The sequence below is a fragment of the Lissotriton vulgaris genome, chromosome 12 (assembly GCF_964263255.1).
Source record: "Lissotriton vulgaris chromosome 12, aLisVul1.2, whole genome shotgun sequence".
Lineage (NCBI taxonomy): Eukaryota > Metazoa > Chordata > Amphibia > Caudata > Salamandridae > Lissotriton > Lissotriton vulgaris.
Window position 1 is genome coordinate 764,645,914 of NC_141700.1, and position 14,802 is coordinate 764,660,715.

Sequence of the window (14,802 nt, forward strand, 5' to 3'; positions counted from 1 at the left end):
ATCTGAGGAGCAAAGTTGTCATGTTGCACGGTTGTTGGAAAACTGAATCCCTTCCTGTCTGTGCCAGGGAAGCTGATCACTTCCTATGCAGAGAAGAAAGTTTCCAGTGACCTCTGAGCTAGTTGGTAACACACCCAATTAAGTTTAGCATAGTCAGTGGAGGCCTGGAAGATCCGCACTTCTACGTCGATACTACTGTTTATGTTATTCCAATGCGCAGGGCCTAGTGGGAAACTAGGAACTACACTACATGGCGCCCAACGTTTGGTAAGGCGATAAACTAACGCAAGACGTTAGAGTAACTCAGTCGTGCATATTTCACACAGACCCCTTTCTCCCGTAAATACTCCAATAGACGTCTGGAGTGGGTGAAAGGTTAAAATCCGCCCGAACTCAGTAGGAAGAGATTCCTATGTAAAGCTCTGGTTTATTCAACGTTGAAGGATACAGTGTTCCAAAATATTGTGCACCTAATCTTTGTCTCCTTGGAGACCAACTCTGCAAACCTTGCATTTTAACAATGCCAGGAGAAAACGGAACCACTGGGGCCGCAGCAGATGCGACTCAGCAGGGTCCCGAACACACAGACCCGGATGCAATTATCATCCCGGTCCACTTAAGAAAGTCTATAACGTTAAAACTTATAGAAAACGGACTGACACCACAAGGTGGTACAGTAATTTTCGTGATAGAGGCTCACGAATATCGGCAGACAGAGGTTTTCTATTCATGGATAAACTTTCCAGCGGCAAACGCTACAACAAAAGAGTTTCACTATTACAAAATAGAGGAACCTCCGGAAGAGTACGCTCCTTTCGAGGAGACTGAAATCCAACTTAAATTTCAAGAGCACCTGCTCTGGTTTAATGGCGCCCTAAAACATAATGATCACATTACCAGGCTCGGTCCACTAGGTAGACCAGGAGCAGCGTGGCCGGTTCTAGCCAGCTACACACCACATCCTGACATTGTAAAAATGTCAAAGGAAGAGTTGTTAGTACAGCTAAAAACACTAATAAAAATACATAGGCAATTAGTCCAATATGTAATGCGGACTGCAACAGTCCAGCCAGCTGTTAATGTACCACAGCTGACCCCTCATCAGGGGAACACTAATAAAATTACACCACAGAACATACAGTCATGTCTTGGTAAAACACCCGTAAAACGGGAACAAATTCCTTTCTGGTTAGCACAGAAAATCACTCAAATAGAGGCAGTATTTCCTGATACTACCCCTATAGAGAAACACAGAATCTTGACAATCTGCCTTCCTATGGGAATCGCACCACACGTGGAGGACTGCGACACTTGGAGTACAGTCTTTGCTTCCATTTACACAAAAACACACGGTGTTCCGTCTATGGCGGTAATACCAGAAGTGCTAAAACAGATTCAAAATGAATACGGTCCAGAGCCCGCTTTAAATCTTGGTATGAAATTACTGAAAGACTTCAAGCAGGTCTCGGCTATATTATTAGCCAATATAAAAGGAGAAGCAGCATCTGTGGCGATCCGCCAGAAGTTGAAGGAAACAGTTCTAGAAGATCCTGTTGAGCTTGCCAAAATCATAGAGAAATGCTATGAAGAATTAGGTAGAGACAGCTTGGGTGGAAAACCGGTAAAGCCCCAACTGCTCGAAAATCCTGAAAAATTATTTATTAAAAATAATTCAAACACTCCTAAAAAGAGCTGGGATGGAAATAAACAATCCACTCCCAAGGAAAAAGTTTTCCAGTCCAGAGGAAGGTCTCCTCGACGGAGGGAAAGAACTCCGACTCGAGAACACCAGTCTCCCCAGAGGGAGCCCTCTGAGAAAAGATATAACCTTAGAAATAGGGATAATTTGAAAAAACCTGATAGATATCAAAGTATTGATACACGTCCCTCTCGATCTTTTCCACAGAAATCGGAAAGAGGAGGACGGTCAGACCCAGGAGAGCACACCAAGTCCAAAGACAAGGAACCTGCTCAGAGTAAAAAATCTAAATTTTCAAAAAAGAAGGTAGCCAGTATTAGAGTAATCAACCATGCAGAGAATACTGAGGACACAATTGAAAAACGGGGAGTGGGCATTGACAATGTTGGACAGTGCAGCAGAAATCAGTATAGCGCGCAAGATCTTGATGAGTCATCTGGAGACAGTGGACACGAATGAATACATTCAGGTTGAAACTGCCGACACCAGACTTAGCGAGCCCCATAAAATATACGAAATAACATTGCGTATAGAGGGTGATAAGACTAGGAAAATAAAGGGTCTATTTTGGGATAAGCTCTCAAAAGGCTATGATATTCTGTTAGCTGAAAAAGATTGGCCCCCAGAGTTTGTCAGGGAGTGCCCTCGTGGCGAAGAAATGATTATGCCTGCCTTCTCGAATCACATTCCGATTCACAAAAAATATACATATGCAAGGAAATGGGCAGTAGCCCAGGCACCAGCATTGTATAAAAATCATGTAGGATGGGATGAGGACTCACCTCCCACAAAATACAGTTAAAAAGTGAACCAACTGCCCAACGGCAGTATCCCATTAAGCAAGAAGCTAAAAAACAAGTCAGGGAGATCTTAGATCAACTTGAATACCAGGGGGTGATTGAAACATGCACCTCTCAAATGAGCAATCCTTTGTTTCCTGTCTCCAAACCAGACAAGTCATATCGTCTAGTTTTGGACTACAGACATCTTAATACATGTTGTAAAACTTTTGCAGTACAAAACTCGCATAGTGCAGCCTTAATGAATAACATAGTTAGGAAAAAATATAAAACGACATTAGACATATCTAATGGTTTCTTTTGTCCAAACATTGCACCGGAAAGCAGATATTTGACCGCTTTCTCTGCATTTGGGTCGCAGAAAAAAATCTGTCGACTCCCACAGGGGTTCAAGAACAGCCCAGGACTATTCTCAGCTAGAGTAACAGAGTTACTACAAATATATGATGATGAGGCATTATCTTACGTAGATGATATCTATCTCACAGACGACGACTTGGATACTCACTTGAAAAGAGTGAACACCATTATACTTGGGTTCGCAGCAGAGGGTTACAAATTCAACTTTAAAAAGTCCCGAATTGCCCATCTGACAGTACTATTTTTAGGGTACGAATTATCAAGTGAAGGGAAAAGCCTAGCGGACAACTTCTTAGAGAAGTGCGCTGTACTCCAAGCTCCAAAAACGCTGAAGAATTTACAATCCATTCTAGGTTTTCTGAATTTTGGGAGAACTTACATTCTAAATTACGCAGAGAGGGTTAAACCTCTCTACGAACTAATTAAACCTGATTTTAAACAAATCAATTGGACTCAAAAACACACAGAAATTTTGAGATCACTGCAAACAGACATGTTAGCAAAAACAAAATTAGATACACGTGACAACACATGTGATCTTGTAATCCGAGTCATCCCAGGAAGATGCGGGTTCACATACCTGACCTCTAATGAGGGAGAAAAGGTACCAATTTCAATTAAATCTCACTTGTACACACAAGTAGAAAAAACATTCAGTCACACAGAAAGAACTGTGAAAGCAGTGCAAATCGCATTAGCAAATGAAAGAGAACTAGCACACGGCAAACGGATTAATATCCTCACAGCGGAATCCGCCTTCGAGGCGCTATTCAGCCCAGTAAACCTGCCTACAGTGTCACTGGATCCGAAATGGATACAGTGTGTAGATTCTCTAGGAGCGGAAGATGTGAAATACTATTTCGCCCCGCAATTCGAAGAACTGAATGATTTAGAATATGAAGAAGAATATTCTCTGCCATTCGAACTTCTGCCTCTCCCACAATACGCTTGTATAATCTATACAGATAGATTTGTACAGCATTTCAACGTAGAGAGAAAATCCTACGATGCAGCCTGTGCGATTGTTAAAGGTCGTTGGCTGTGCGGTAAATTCAGACCGAAAGTAACAAAAACTGAATCATTGAGAAACTGTTCGGCTCAGCGAGCTGAAATCAGATGTTTAAAGATGGCGCTTGAAAATGCAGAACGTGAATTCCCGACAATTATCGTGTGCGATTCTCATTTTTGCGTCAACTCTTACAACAATAAACTGCAGAGTTGGATTGAAAACGATTACAAAGATGACACAGGTGCCACAATAAAGCATAAATTGCTCTGGAAACAGGTAGCTCTTTTACACAAAGAACTACAAAAGACTCACGTGATTCACGCACAGAGTCTTCAACGTGATGGCGTTCACGCTGCAGGGAATTCATTGGCTAATACAGCCATAGCGGAAGCAACTAAACCGGCTTCCGTAGCCACAAAAAAGCGTACAGAAAAATACATAGACGGGGAAACCATGCTGACAGTAAAAACGACCGTAAAAGGCGACTGTGCAGCACTACCCGTGAACTATCCACTCAATTATGCATACGTAATCGATGCAAACTCCGTTCCTTTTGCTCGAATCCCTGGAGTGGGGGACAGAGTAATTCCAAACAGGAGCAGGAGGGGCTTCCTCTTACTGGAAGCACACATGGGGTTGGGTCTGAGACACCAAACAATTAAGGTTTCTCTGAAAGAATTACAATCAGAGTACTGGTGGCCAGGTATGAGCATAGATATTCAATGTTTTGCTCAAAATTGTGAAAACTGCAACAGAGATCGCAGTAATGAACAGGCCAGTGTAGTTTCAGGATCCCTGCTAGACAGCATAAGGCGGTCTATCTGCACAATCAAAGAAGAGAAGCGCGTCCCATTGTACACAGCTAAGGCTAAACACACTTAAAAAATGTGGCCTCCAGCACTCGGCTGACGCCTAGAACTGTTATAAGAGAGATCTGCGAGTCCATATCGGCACATACGCAATTACCATGTTCCATTCTGACCAGGGTCCTGCTTTCAGCTCTCGAGCCTATAAGGAGGCCATGGCCAGCATGGGAATTGGGTTGAGGTATTCTTGTCCGTCGCACCCCGAAGGGAATAGTGTGGTTGAAAGAAAAAACCGGGACATAAAGCGATCTATAACAGCGAAGGTATTAGGTTCAGGCACTGGGTGGGTCAAACATCTAATACGTTTCCAAACTAGTCTTAATAACTTGCCAAGAAATTCTCTAAAAGGTTTCAGCCCATACGAACTATTGTTCGGAATTAGAATGAACATTCAGGACCTCGATAGTCAGATGTCAGTGGTACAAGAAAAAACAACAGACTTTGATGTAAAGGATCGTTTGGCTGTTTTACAGGAACTGAATGAAACAAGAAAATCCTTAAGCAACATAAAGTTAAAGCAACAGCCATCTACCACTGACGAGGCACCACGAGCAACAGCCCCAGCAAGGTCTGTCTGGATTCCAAAGATTGGGGATCTAGTCAGAGAAAAGATTGCGGTGAAGAAGAAATTTGGGCCTTCTTACAGAAAAGGAGTACCTGTCTTGGCAGTCACCGGAACAAGATCAGTAGTACTACCGCCCCTTGCTGGTAAAAAGGAGAACAGAGTCGTGTCCATCGACCTGGTAAAACCACAAGCATGTGGCCTATAATCAACAGTAGGCCCAGTGGACTCCCAAGAAACAACAGAATACCCAAACTTGCAACAATCCAAGAGGTTCAAACTGAAAGACTAATCACATTCGATCAGCCTGCAGTGCACGGTGAAGGACTATGCAATAATGCCATGGAACTCGTGCCTCTTGAGACGCAGATTGAAACGGTTCGTCAAGAAACAACACCAGTCTACAATAATGTGGCATCAGAAAATGCTACCAAAAGACAGATTGAAAGAACAATCCCAACAATTGACAGAACTGCCTCTGGTTATTTCATCAACTTCGACAACTTCTCTGAAGATCAAAACGACCCCGAAGTGATGCCAGAAACAAAAAAGTATTCTAAAGAAAATACAACAGGACTCCTTCAACAAATCAAAGAATTATATCTGGATTCACCGTTGATTGAGCATTGGATTATTTCAGGGGTATTCATACTCCTACTATGCCTAATTTTAGTTTTAATTTTAGGAAAGTTTATTACAATTGAATGGACACAGCAAGTCAGAACATCAACCTAGTCCTGAAACCACACAGATCATCCCACGTGAAGAAAAGAGAACTGTCAACAGTAAATGTCACAGCAATTCCAATACCTGGTGGGGTAGTATGGGAGAAAACTGACTATGAGATCTATGGTCCGGTCGAAATCCTGAAGTATCCTCATCAACTGAAGGTTTCCTTAAGTGACTTTGTAAAACCTAGTGCATTCTCTGATGATTGGGACTTTAACAGTATTAATGACATGATGTCTGATTTAGTAATGTCAGCTAGATTCACAGATCATGATTATTTACAAGGTTCATCTAGTTATGAGCAGCTATTCTGTTACACACACTATGGTGATCATTACTTGCATAAATCTGCACAGCCTAGAAATGTTTTTATGTATAATCAATGGGAACATTGTGCTACACCACCTAAAAGCAGTTCTAAAGCATTTTTTGAGAAATTCAAATACTTCTCAGGGTTTAACACTAGTGATGCAGAAACGTTTTATTACAAACTGTTAGATAAAACAGGAATGAAAACAATGCTGACAAATTCTAAATTGATATATTCAGAAGCATTTTATGATAAAATGATGACATTTGGTTTTGATTATTGGAAAGATAACATTGAAACGAAAACAATTTGGGGTACAAAAGATCGGCAGGTACAAGGCATTGAAGCACTATTTAGAACCTGCATGATACCAGAACAAATGATGTGTTTAAATGACACAATACACCAAACATCCTGTCTTGGCCTAGCTAAGATCAAAGACCTTAAAAAACCGTCTATACCAAAGCCAATACCTGAAAATGCAACTGCAGATATTGAGTTAGACGTATCACAAATTTTACATTTTAACAGAACACATCCTGATTGGAAAAAGTGGTTAATCTGGCCTACTGACACAAACAACTGTCAAGATAGATTCCTGAATAAAACACAGGGGTTAAAAATGACCAGACTAGACCCGAGATACTCCCAGAGACAACATCCAGGGATAATAACAACATACAGTGTAGGGAAACTCTGCCTTGAATGGCTAACATCATCCACACTGGCTGAAATTAAGCAACACTTGTCTTTACTAAAAGATGGTGCTGATTTGCGCGATTTCATTCTCGGACCACGCAAACAGCGTCAAAAGCGTTTCATAGCGACCAGTATCTATGCTGCTTACAATGAGGCTTGGAAAGTCAAACAAATTGAAACAGCAGAAAAAATACTAGAAATTGATCATATTAATTTGGAGAAATCACTTTCTGTAGTGGACAATGGGTTAATGACTCTGTCCTCCAGAATATATTCGTTGGACAATATTGTATCCTCTGCCTTTGATGTGATAGACAGAGACTTGCTAATGTTACAACATGGCCAATCTCAATTACGTTCTATTATACAATTGGGCTGGACGCTGCAAAATCTTCGTTCAGGCTATGTGCCTTGGCGTTTAATCAACACAACGTCATTGTTTTCCATTTTTAACCTTACTGATAAACAGATCAGTTTGGCACAGAAAGGAGCAGACTATACAATCCTGAGCATCGAAAAACTTGAGATATTACCATTGACAATGTCAGAGAGTCCTGTCATTGAATGGATAATACACGGAATTATCACCATTCCGATAACAACTTTCCGATTTAAAAAGTGCCTTGAATACATACCTACTGGCCAGTATGAACGATTGGGTAAAGGTTATGTAAAATCAGAATGGAAATTACCATACACACATTCTTGCTATAGTGACAGCGGCAAAAATGTATTTCTTAGTGGTGAAAATTGTAAACATTCACTAAGCGGTATACTTTTGTGTCAGGGTATTAATTTACACGGAGCATGTGATGGAAATTCTAACAACCTTTCATGCCACCAGCTTGTCACACCTGCAACTCCGATAGAGCCCTTCTTTATGCAACTCGCAAACGGGAGTTACATTCTTAGAACGGATCACAGATGTTGTGGCCTTGTGCCAGGGAAAAGTTATCTAGTAAGCGTAACATCCATGGTCAAATGCTGTATGCAAGCATTGTTCCCGAGTGGGCCTGCAGACACAGTGACTCCCATCTGGCCTCGTCTGAATCTCTATTCTATACGAATTGATACTTTAAGCAAAATGAAGTCTGTGCTTTTGCAGACAGTAGTGCCTATAACGTCATCAAAAGAGACGTATGATCTTCTAGTTGCAAGGACAGCTACTGAAGTTCATGAACTTTTATCAACAAATTGCCCCGTGCATTTCGTAGAAATGCTCAGCCAACTCCTTAACATGTCTAGTGCCATAGGCATCCCAGGCATATTTAAGTCGATTTTTACGGGACTGCTCACACCTTTTCAGGCAATTTTGGGAATCGTTCCTAATTTTGTTCACTCTGTTTTTGGCGGAATACCCTTATTTTTGGGACTTGTAGCAGGGATTTTATTTTTGACCGTCCTGCTTCGTTATGGCAAGCCGAAACTCAGACATAGCTCCCATGGGAATGGAAGAGACAATCCTAGCAATGCGCTACCGGGACAGGATAACTAACGTCCTCGGATTGGCCAGGCTGAGAGATCTAAACATGACCTGGTTCCTTTCATTCAGACCTATATGGCAGAACTGTATCTTACCGGTACTTCGATGTATGCTATGCGGAGATGAATGCGTGTTGGACATCTGTCTTTCACTTCCATCAGCAGTACCAATGGACGTCGATACTTTGCTCAGTCCAATAACGGCTCACGCATTGTGTTGTCCCCAGCGGCTACCAATCCTGATGACGGCATTCGTTGAGACTCCTGTACTACGACTAGGTGGTAACAGTGGAGCGAGTGACAAAAGCAACATCACCCAGGTACGACCTTCTGTGAGCATTGCTGCTCCCGAATATGATGACAGCAATCATTCTCACACCTGCCAAGTTACAGCACTATCGAATTTGGTTGAACTGTCACCTGATTTTGTAGACCAATTCTTTGAGAGCCTGTCTGATACGATGTTCTCACCCGTACAGAAACAATAACTTTGGAGAAGCTTTCCGACACACAGCGTTCCCATGAACTCTGAATTCGGCCTTCAGTTTTGATCAACAAAAACTGCTAAAAGCGTTGGAACTCTATTTCCCCGTTCAAGCATTAATTCTTTTGAATTGGACATTTTTTGCGATTGACCCTTTTTTGGCACGAACAATTCTTTGCTTAACGTAAAAACTATTCTTAGAGAACAGAAGCTTCACACCTCTATTTCTAAACACATCTAGAGACATAACAAAATGACATCAGCCTCTATCACATTTATTGCAATGCATTTATATGTGATGATTTATCTCGCCCTTCTTCTGTTTCAGAGATACTTCATGTGTAATTCTTTGTGCATAATCGTTCATTGATTTCATATGCAATAATTTTTGAATGAGTTCTATGCTTCAAAAACGTACAGTACCTAAATTTCATGTATTACAATATACGCCTATTTCGAATGCATTTATGTATTTTGGGGTGGGCAATGTTACACATGCATCTAATTGCTCTAGTTTTAGTAATTTGATGGACATGAAAACGTGGAGTGGGTGTTGCGTGTTTATCTAAGTTCCTGATCGATACTGTGATTTTATGCCCCTATTCGGCTATAAATCCATTTATTCCCTATATTGGCATAACCGTTCAAGTGCGATATTCAGAAAGTCATCTCTGGCCTCACACGAACAGAGCCACATTCCAGAATAGTTCTCTGCCACTTCCTTTGCAACCAATTAGTGCAATGACAGAGCAGAAGTCACTATCTGATATTCCTAGATTAACACTCCGAGTTCTTCAACAAGATAAAAACTCAGCAAACCTGGAAATCCCCGCTTGCTGTGTTTTGATTAGTAATGGAACTCTAATGAGCAACTGATAGCTATCACTTCCTAGTGACATCTTTAATTGACGTCTTATGTCCAGCAAACTTGTATCAAACCAGGCACCTGTCAGGTATAAATACTACCAACGTTGCCTTAAGCAATTGCTGGTGTCCCATTGCTGTTGTATGCTGTATGCAGTACGCTGATGCTGCTGCTGTCCCTTTGGTGGTGAAGCTACTGATACCATTATCGCTGCTAAAGCGCGAACGATGGTGTGGTGAGCTTAGGAGCTGAACAGCCGTCCCTCTGCGAAGAGCCCAGCAGATGCCAAGCTGCCCGCGGACGCTGCCCCTCCTCCTCCTCGACGCGCTGAAGAGAGACGCTGCCTTTCTTCTGCTGAGAAATCCAGCTCCAGCGTTTCTAGTCTGCCCTCGCGGGTGACTGGGATACCGAGTTCCCCCTGAAGAAGATACCAGACCTCCATCATTCTATTCAGAGGTATGGTGTTGACTAAACCCTTAGATGAGAATTCTTGAAGCAAACCTTGGCAAAAACCAACTTAACTTAAAGCTACTTACTTACTCCCCTTCCACGTGTTAGGCTTAGGTCAGGCACACCGGGGTAGGCGTAGTTAGAAGCACCAGTTGAGTATTTTAGCCTAATGTATATATGACTGTATATATGTTTTATTACTTTTAGAAGAAACCATATCAATGCTTTTACAGTATTATTTCGCAATACTTATCTTACTGTACGTACTTTTTATAATAACAAGTCTTGCAATTGTGGCAATACATTTCTCTTGTACGAGAAGAAAGACTGTTCAATAAATGTTAACCCTTTATTGACAAACGCCCGTCTCTCTATTCTCTAAATATCGTGAAAGTAAACTGCACTAACCTGACTGAGTGAAATACCTGTCTATTGTTTCACACAACCCTAGAGATTGACTCTTGATCTGAGGAGCAAAGTTGTCATGTTGCACGGTTGTTGGAAAACTGAATCCCTTCTTGTCTGTGCCAGGGAAGCTGATCACTTCCTATGCAGAGAAGAAAGTTTCCAGTGACCTCTGAGCTAGTTGGTAACACACCCAATTAAGTTTAGCATAGTCAGTGGAGGCCTGGAAGATCCGCACTTCTACGTCGATACTACTGTTTATGTTATTCCAATGCGCAGGGCCTAGTGGGAAACTAGGAACTACACTACAAGGTTGAGTCGAACCACACCCCCAAGTTTTTTACCTCTGCTTTGGGGTCAGGGGGGGGGGCCAAGAGTATCGGGCCACCAGTCCTTTCCCCAAGCTTCGGCATTTTTTCCTACTATTAACACCTCCGTTTTGTCAGCGTTAAGTTGTAAATAATTGGCCGTCAGCCACTCAGTTACTGCAGTGAGGCCATGCTTGAAATTCAGTGCTCCTACTCCGTTGTCATCACTCAATGTTACCACCAGCTGAGTATCGTCAGCGTATGACACGATGGAAAGGTCCCACCTCTTGGCGACCTCAGCTAGTGGTTGGACATATAGATTAAAGAGTGTCGGGCTGAGCCCTGAGGTACTCCCTGCATTATGTTACACTTTTTAGAGACAAATGGGGGGGTAGCTACCTGAAAAGATCTGTCTGACAGAAATGCTTTAAACCAGGCCAATGCTGCGCTCTTCACCCCTGCTGCCTCCAGTCTGTACAGAAGCACCTCGTGGGAGACCGTATCAAAGGCAGCGCTGAGGTCGAGCAGGATCAGCGCTGCCGTTTGACCGGAATCTCTGATGGATCTGAAATGTTCTGTAACACTAAGAAGTGCCGTCTCCGTGCTGTGATCTGCACGGAAACCATGCTGGGAGGCGTCCAAGATGTTATTGGCATAGAGGTGTGCCGTAAGGATGGTGTTTACGTAGGACTCAGTGATCTTGGCAGGCCATTGTAGCAGAGATATGGGCCTATAGTTTCCAGGTTTTGTCGGATCTAAATTTGTTTTTTTGATTATGGGATTCACCCATGCCTGCTTCCATTTTATGGGGATTTCTGATGTTGTCAATGATGTATTAATAATGCCTCTTAGTGGTTCAAGTACTGTGGTATATGCTTTCCTGAATTGCTCAGGCTTTAGGGGGTCCAGGGGAGAACCTGATTTGACTTTTTGACAGAATCCGTCAAAGACCTCCTGACTTAGCTCCGGGATGTTAGTAAGTTCAGATATAATTTCTGTTTTAGAAGGGCTGAGCATGGGCTTTGCGGGAAATACATTATAGATTTTTTCAATTTTTTCCACAAAAAACAAAGCCAGTTGTTGTGCCTCTCATCTTAATGTCATTGCTATTTTCTATGCTTAGAGTGTTATGCCAGCATGTATTCCATGTTCTCTTACCTGTATGGTTCCATGTTCTCCATTCTGATCCTGGCGGTTGCTGAGGCAGGATGGTTGGTACTTGTACTGCTGTGCTTCCTGAATAAACTCACCTTGTACCAGCTCCAAGACCACGTTTCTTCTCTTCATTTTGGCGACGCTTCGGTCTACCACGTCTTTGAGGAGTTTCCGGTGTTCCTGGAGAGCTGTTTTCCTACACTTCGTTCCTCTCTTCTGGTTGGCGCTTCCTGTGGACTCTCGCTAGGCGCTGTCCCCTCACGGCGCTTACCGCTCCTGCGTTCCTGAAAAGCGGCAACCCGAGGTACTGTTTCTTTCATTTTGGGTTGTTTTGGCCGTTTTGGTGTCGCTGTGCGCTCGAGCACACAGCGCAAGACAGCGCGAGTGATACCAACGTTCTCAAGCGCCATTCTTCTGTGCTAGCGCGAGAACTCTTCTTTGTGTCTCTCAGTTGCTAGGAGACGCTGCTTGCGCCTGACGCTCTATGCGCGCTGACGTCATCGCGCACTGCGTCTGGCGGCCATTTTGAGAGCTTTTGCCAACCACGCATAAAACTCCTTCGTTAACATTGCCGTTTTGCCAACCACGTTCAATTTCAACCGGCAAAACAACTTTATTGTATTAAATACTGCTTTACAACAGTTTGCCACAGCAAATACAAGCAAAGTACTTTACATTACATTCCTGTTCACCTGCCTCAGCTTTAATCCGCAAAATTTTAAAATAATAAATTTGCACAGATACAAATTACATGGCTACCACTGCCAACCATACAATTTCTCCACCACCGGCTTTTCTTATTGAAGGGGAGATTCCCACCACGGAATGGGAAGAATGGCTAGGGTTTTTCGAAAATTATCTTGAGGCCATAGATGGTCTTAGATTTCCTGCGACCAGGAAGAAAGCTATATTATTGAATTCCTTAGGCAAAGCAGGACAACATGTCTTCAAATTTCTACCAGAACTCTTAAATGATGATGGTGAGCCTATTGATAACCCCTACAATGAGGCAAAATTAAGATTAGAAAAATACTTTGGAAAACAAATTAATATCGTCATGCAAAGGCACAAATTCTATACTGTTCCGCAAAAAGGCAAAGAAACAGTTGATCAAATGGTTGCTCGCTTAAGAGAATTATCCGTGAAATGTGACTTTGGAGCTATGGCGGACCAGATGATTCGGGATCAACTGATAGTACAATGTAAAAATAAGCGCATGCAGCAAAAACTGTGGGCAGCTAAAAACCCTACATTACTGGAAGCCATCACAATCGCTAAAGTCGTCGAGGAATCTGACAAGTGCATGGACGAGATGCGTCTTCTTGAGTTAAAGAAGGAAGAGACTGTCAACGTTGTCTCCAAAGCTGATAAAGAACCACCTTCTAATGTTGATAAATTTAACACTAAACCTAAAACTTTTCTTCCCAAGTCTAGGTCTGTTTATAATAATCCTGGTGGGAAGGTGAAATTTGTGGGATGTTATCGTTGTGGAGATATGTCTCATGCTGCTGATTTTCAAGGTTGTTTTGCCAGAGACAAAAACTGCCGTAAGTGTGGTAAGCGGGGTCACATTAGCAAAGTGTGCAAATCTCCTACATTTAATAGAGTTAGTTTTGTTGAAGATGATGCTTCTTCTCAAGAAATGTTCTTATGTGTGGATGGTGATACTGATGATGACAATGCTCATTTTGTCTTGCAGAAGCCAAGAGCTTCTTTTATTCTCAACGATGTTTCTGTTACCCTCATGGTTGATCCAGGCTCGATGTTTTCCATCATACCTTATAGCATGTATAAGGAACATTGGCCATCTGTACCACTTCTACACAGTGATTTCATGCCGAAAGGTTATACAGGGAAAGTAATTAAATTGAAGGGAGTCATGGATACTTCTTTTCAATTTAAAGGCAGATCTGCTTCGGGCAAGGTTTTCATTTCCGAAGAAGGCCCAGCAATTCTTGAGTGGTTACAACAGTACGACTTACATATTATTCTTGACCCAAGGTCTGATGATGTGGTACTTGCAGTTGATGATTTTTACAATGTTGAAAATGTTCTTTCTAAATTCTCTGATGTTTTCCGTCCTACATTGGGCAAATTGAAAGGTTACTTACATGAAATTAAGGTTAAGGAAAATGCTTTCCCAGTTAGACATGCTTTAAGAAGAATTCCCATTGCTGTTAGGAAGGAGGTAAAGGAAATGCTTGACGACATGCAAAAGCAGGACATAATTGAACCAGTGGAAGCTTCTGAGTGGCTTTCGCCAGTTGTAGTCACACAGAAAAAGGACGGTAAGCTCCGTTTTTGTGTTGACCTTTGTTCTCTTAACCAGAACATTATTGTCGACAAATTTCCTTTGCCTAACATTTCTGAAATGGTCTTGCTAATGGACAAGGTTAAATTCTTTAGTAAACTGGACCTAAGGTCCGCCTACCATCAAGTTGTATTACACCCTGACTCCAAAAAGTTTACTGCCTTTGTTACCATTGAAGGGGTGTTTCAATTTAAAAGGTTGCCTTTTGGCCTTGCCTCTGCGGCAAGCGTTTTTCAACGCATGATGCATTCTCTTTTCAAAGACTTAAAGCATGTCCACTTCTTCCAAGATGACATCTTGATTACAGG

At 42.2% G+C, this 14,802-nt stretch overlaps 1 protein-coding gene across 1 annotated transcript in view; it reads left to right on the forward strand.

Moving 5' to 3' along the window:
• Positions 1 to 262: 262 nt before the first annotated feature.
• The window catches only part of LOC147678626 (uncharacterized), a 690,344-nt gene continuing 675,804 nt past the window's right edge, over positions 263 to 14,802 (forward strand). The window contains exon 1 of the mRNA XM_086946079.1: positions 263 to 668. Within this exon, the coding sequence (XP_086802205.1) occupies positions 521 to 668 (148 nt within the window). The 5' untranslated portion in view covers positions 263 to 520. The remainder of the gene's footprint in view (positions 669 to 14,802) is intronic.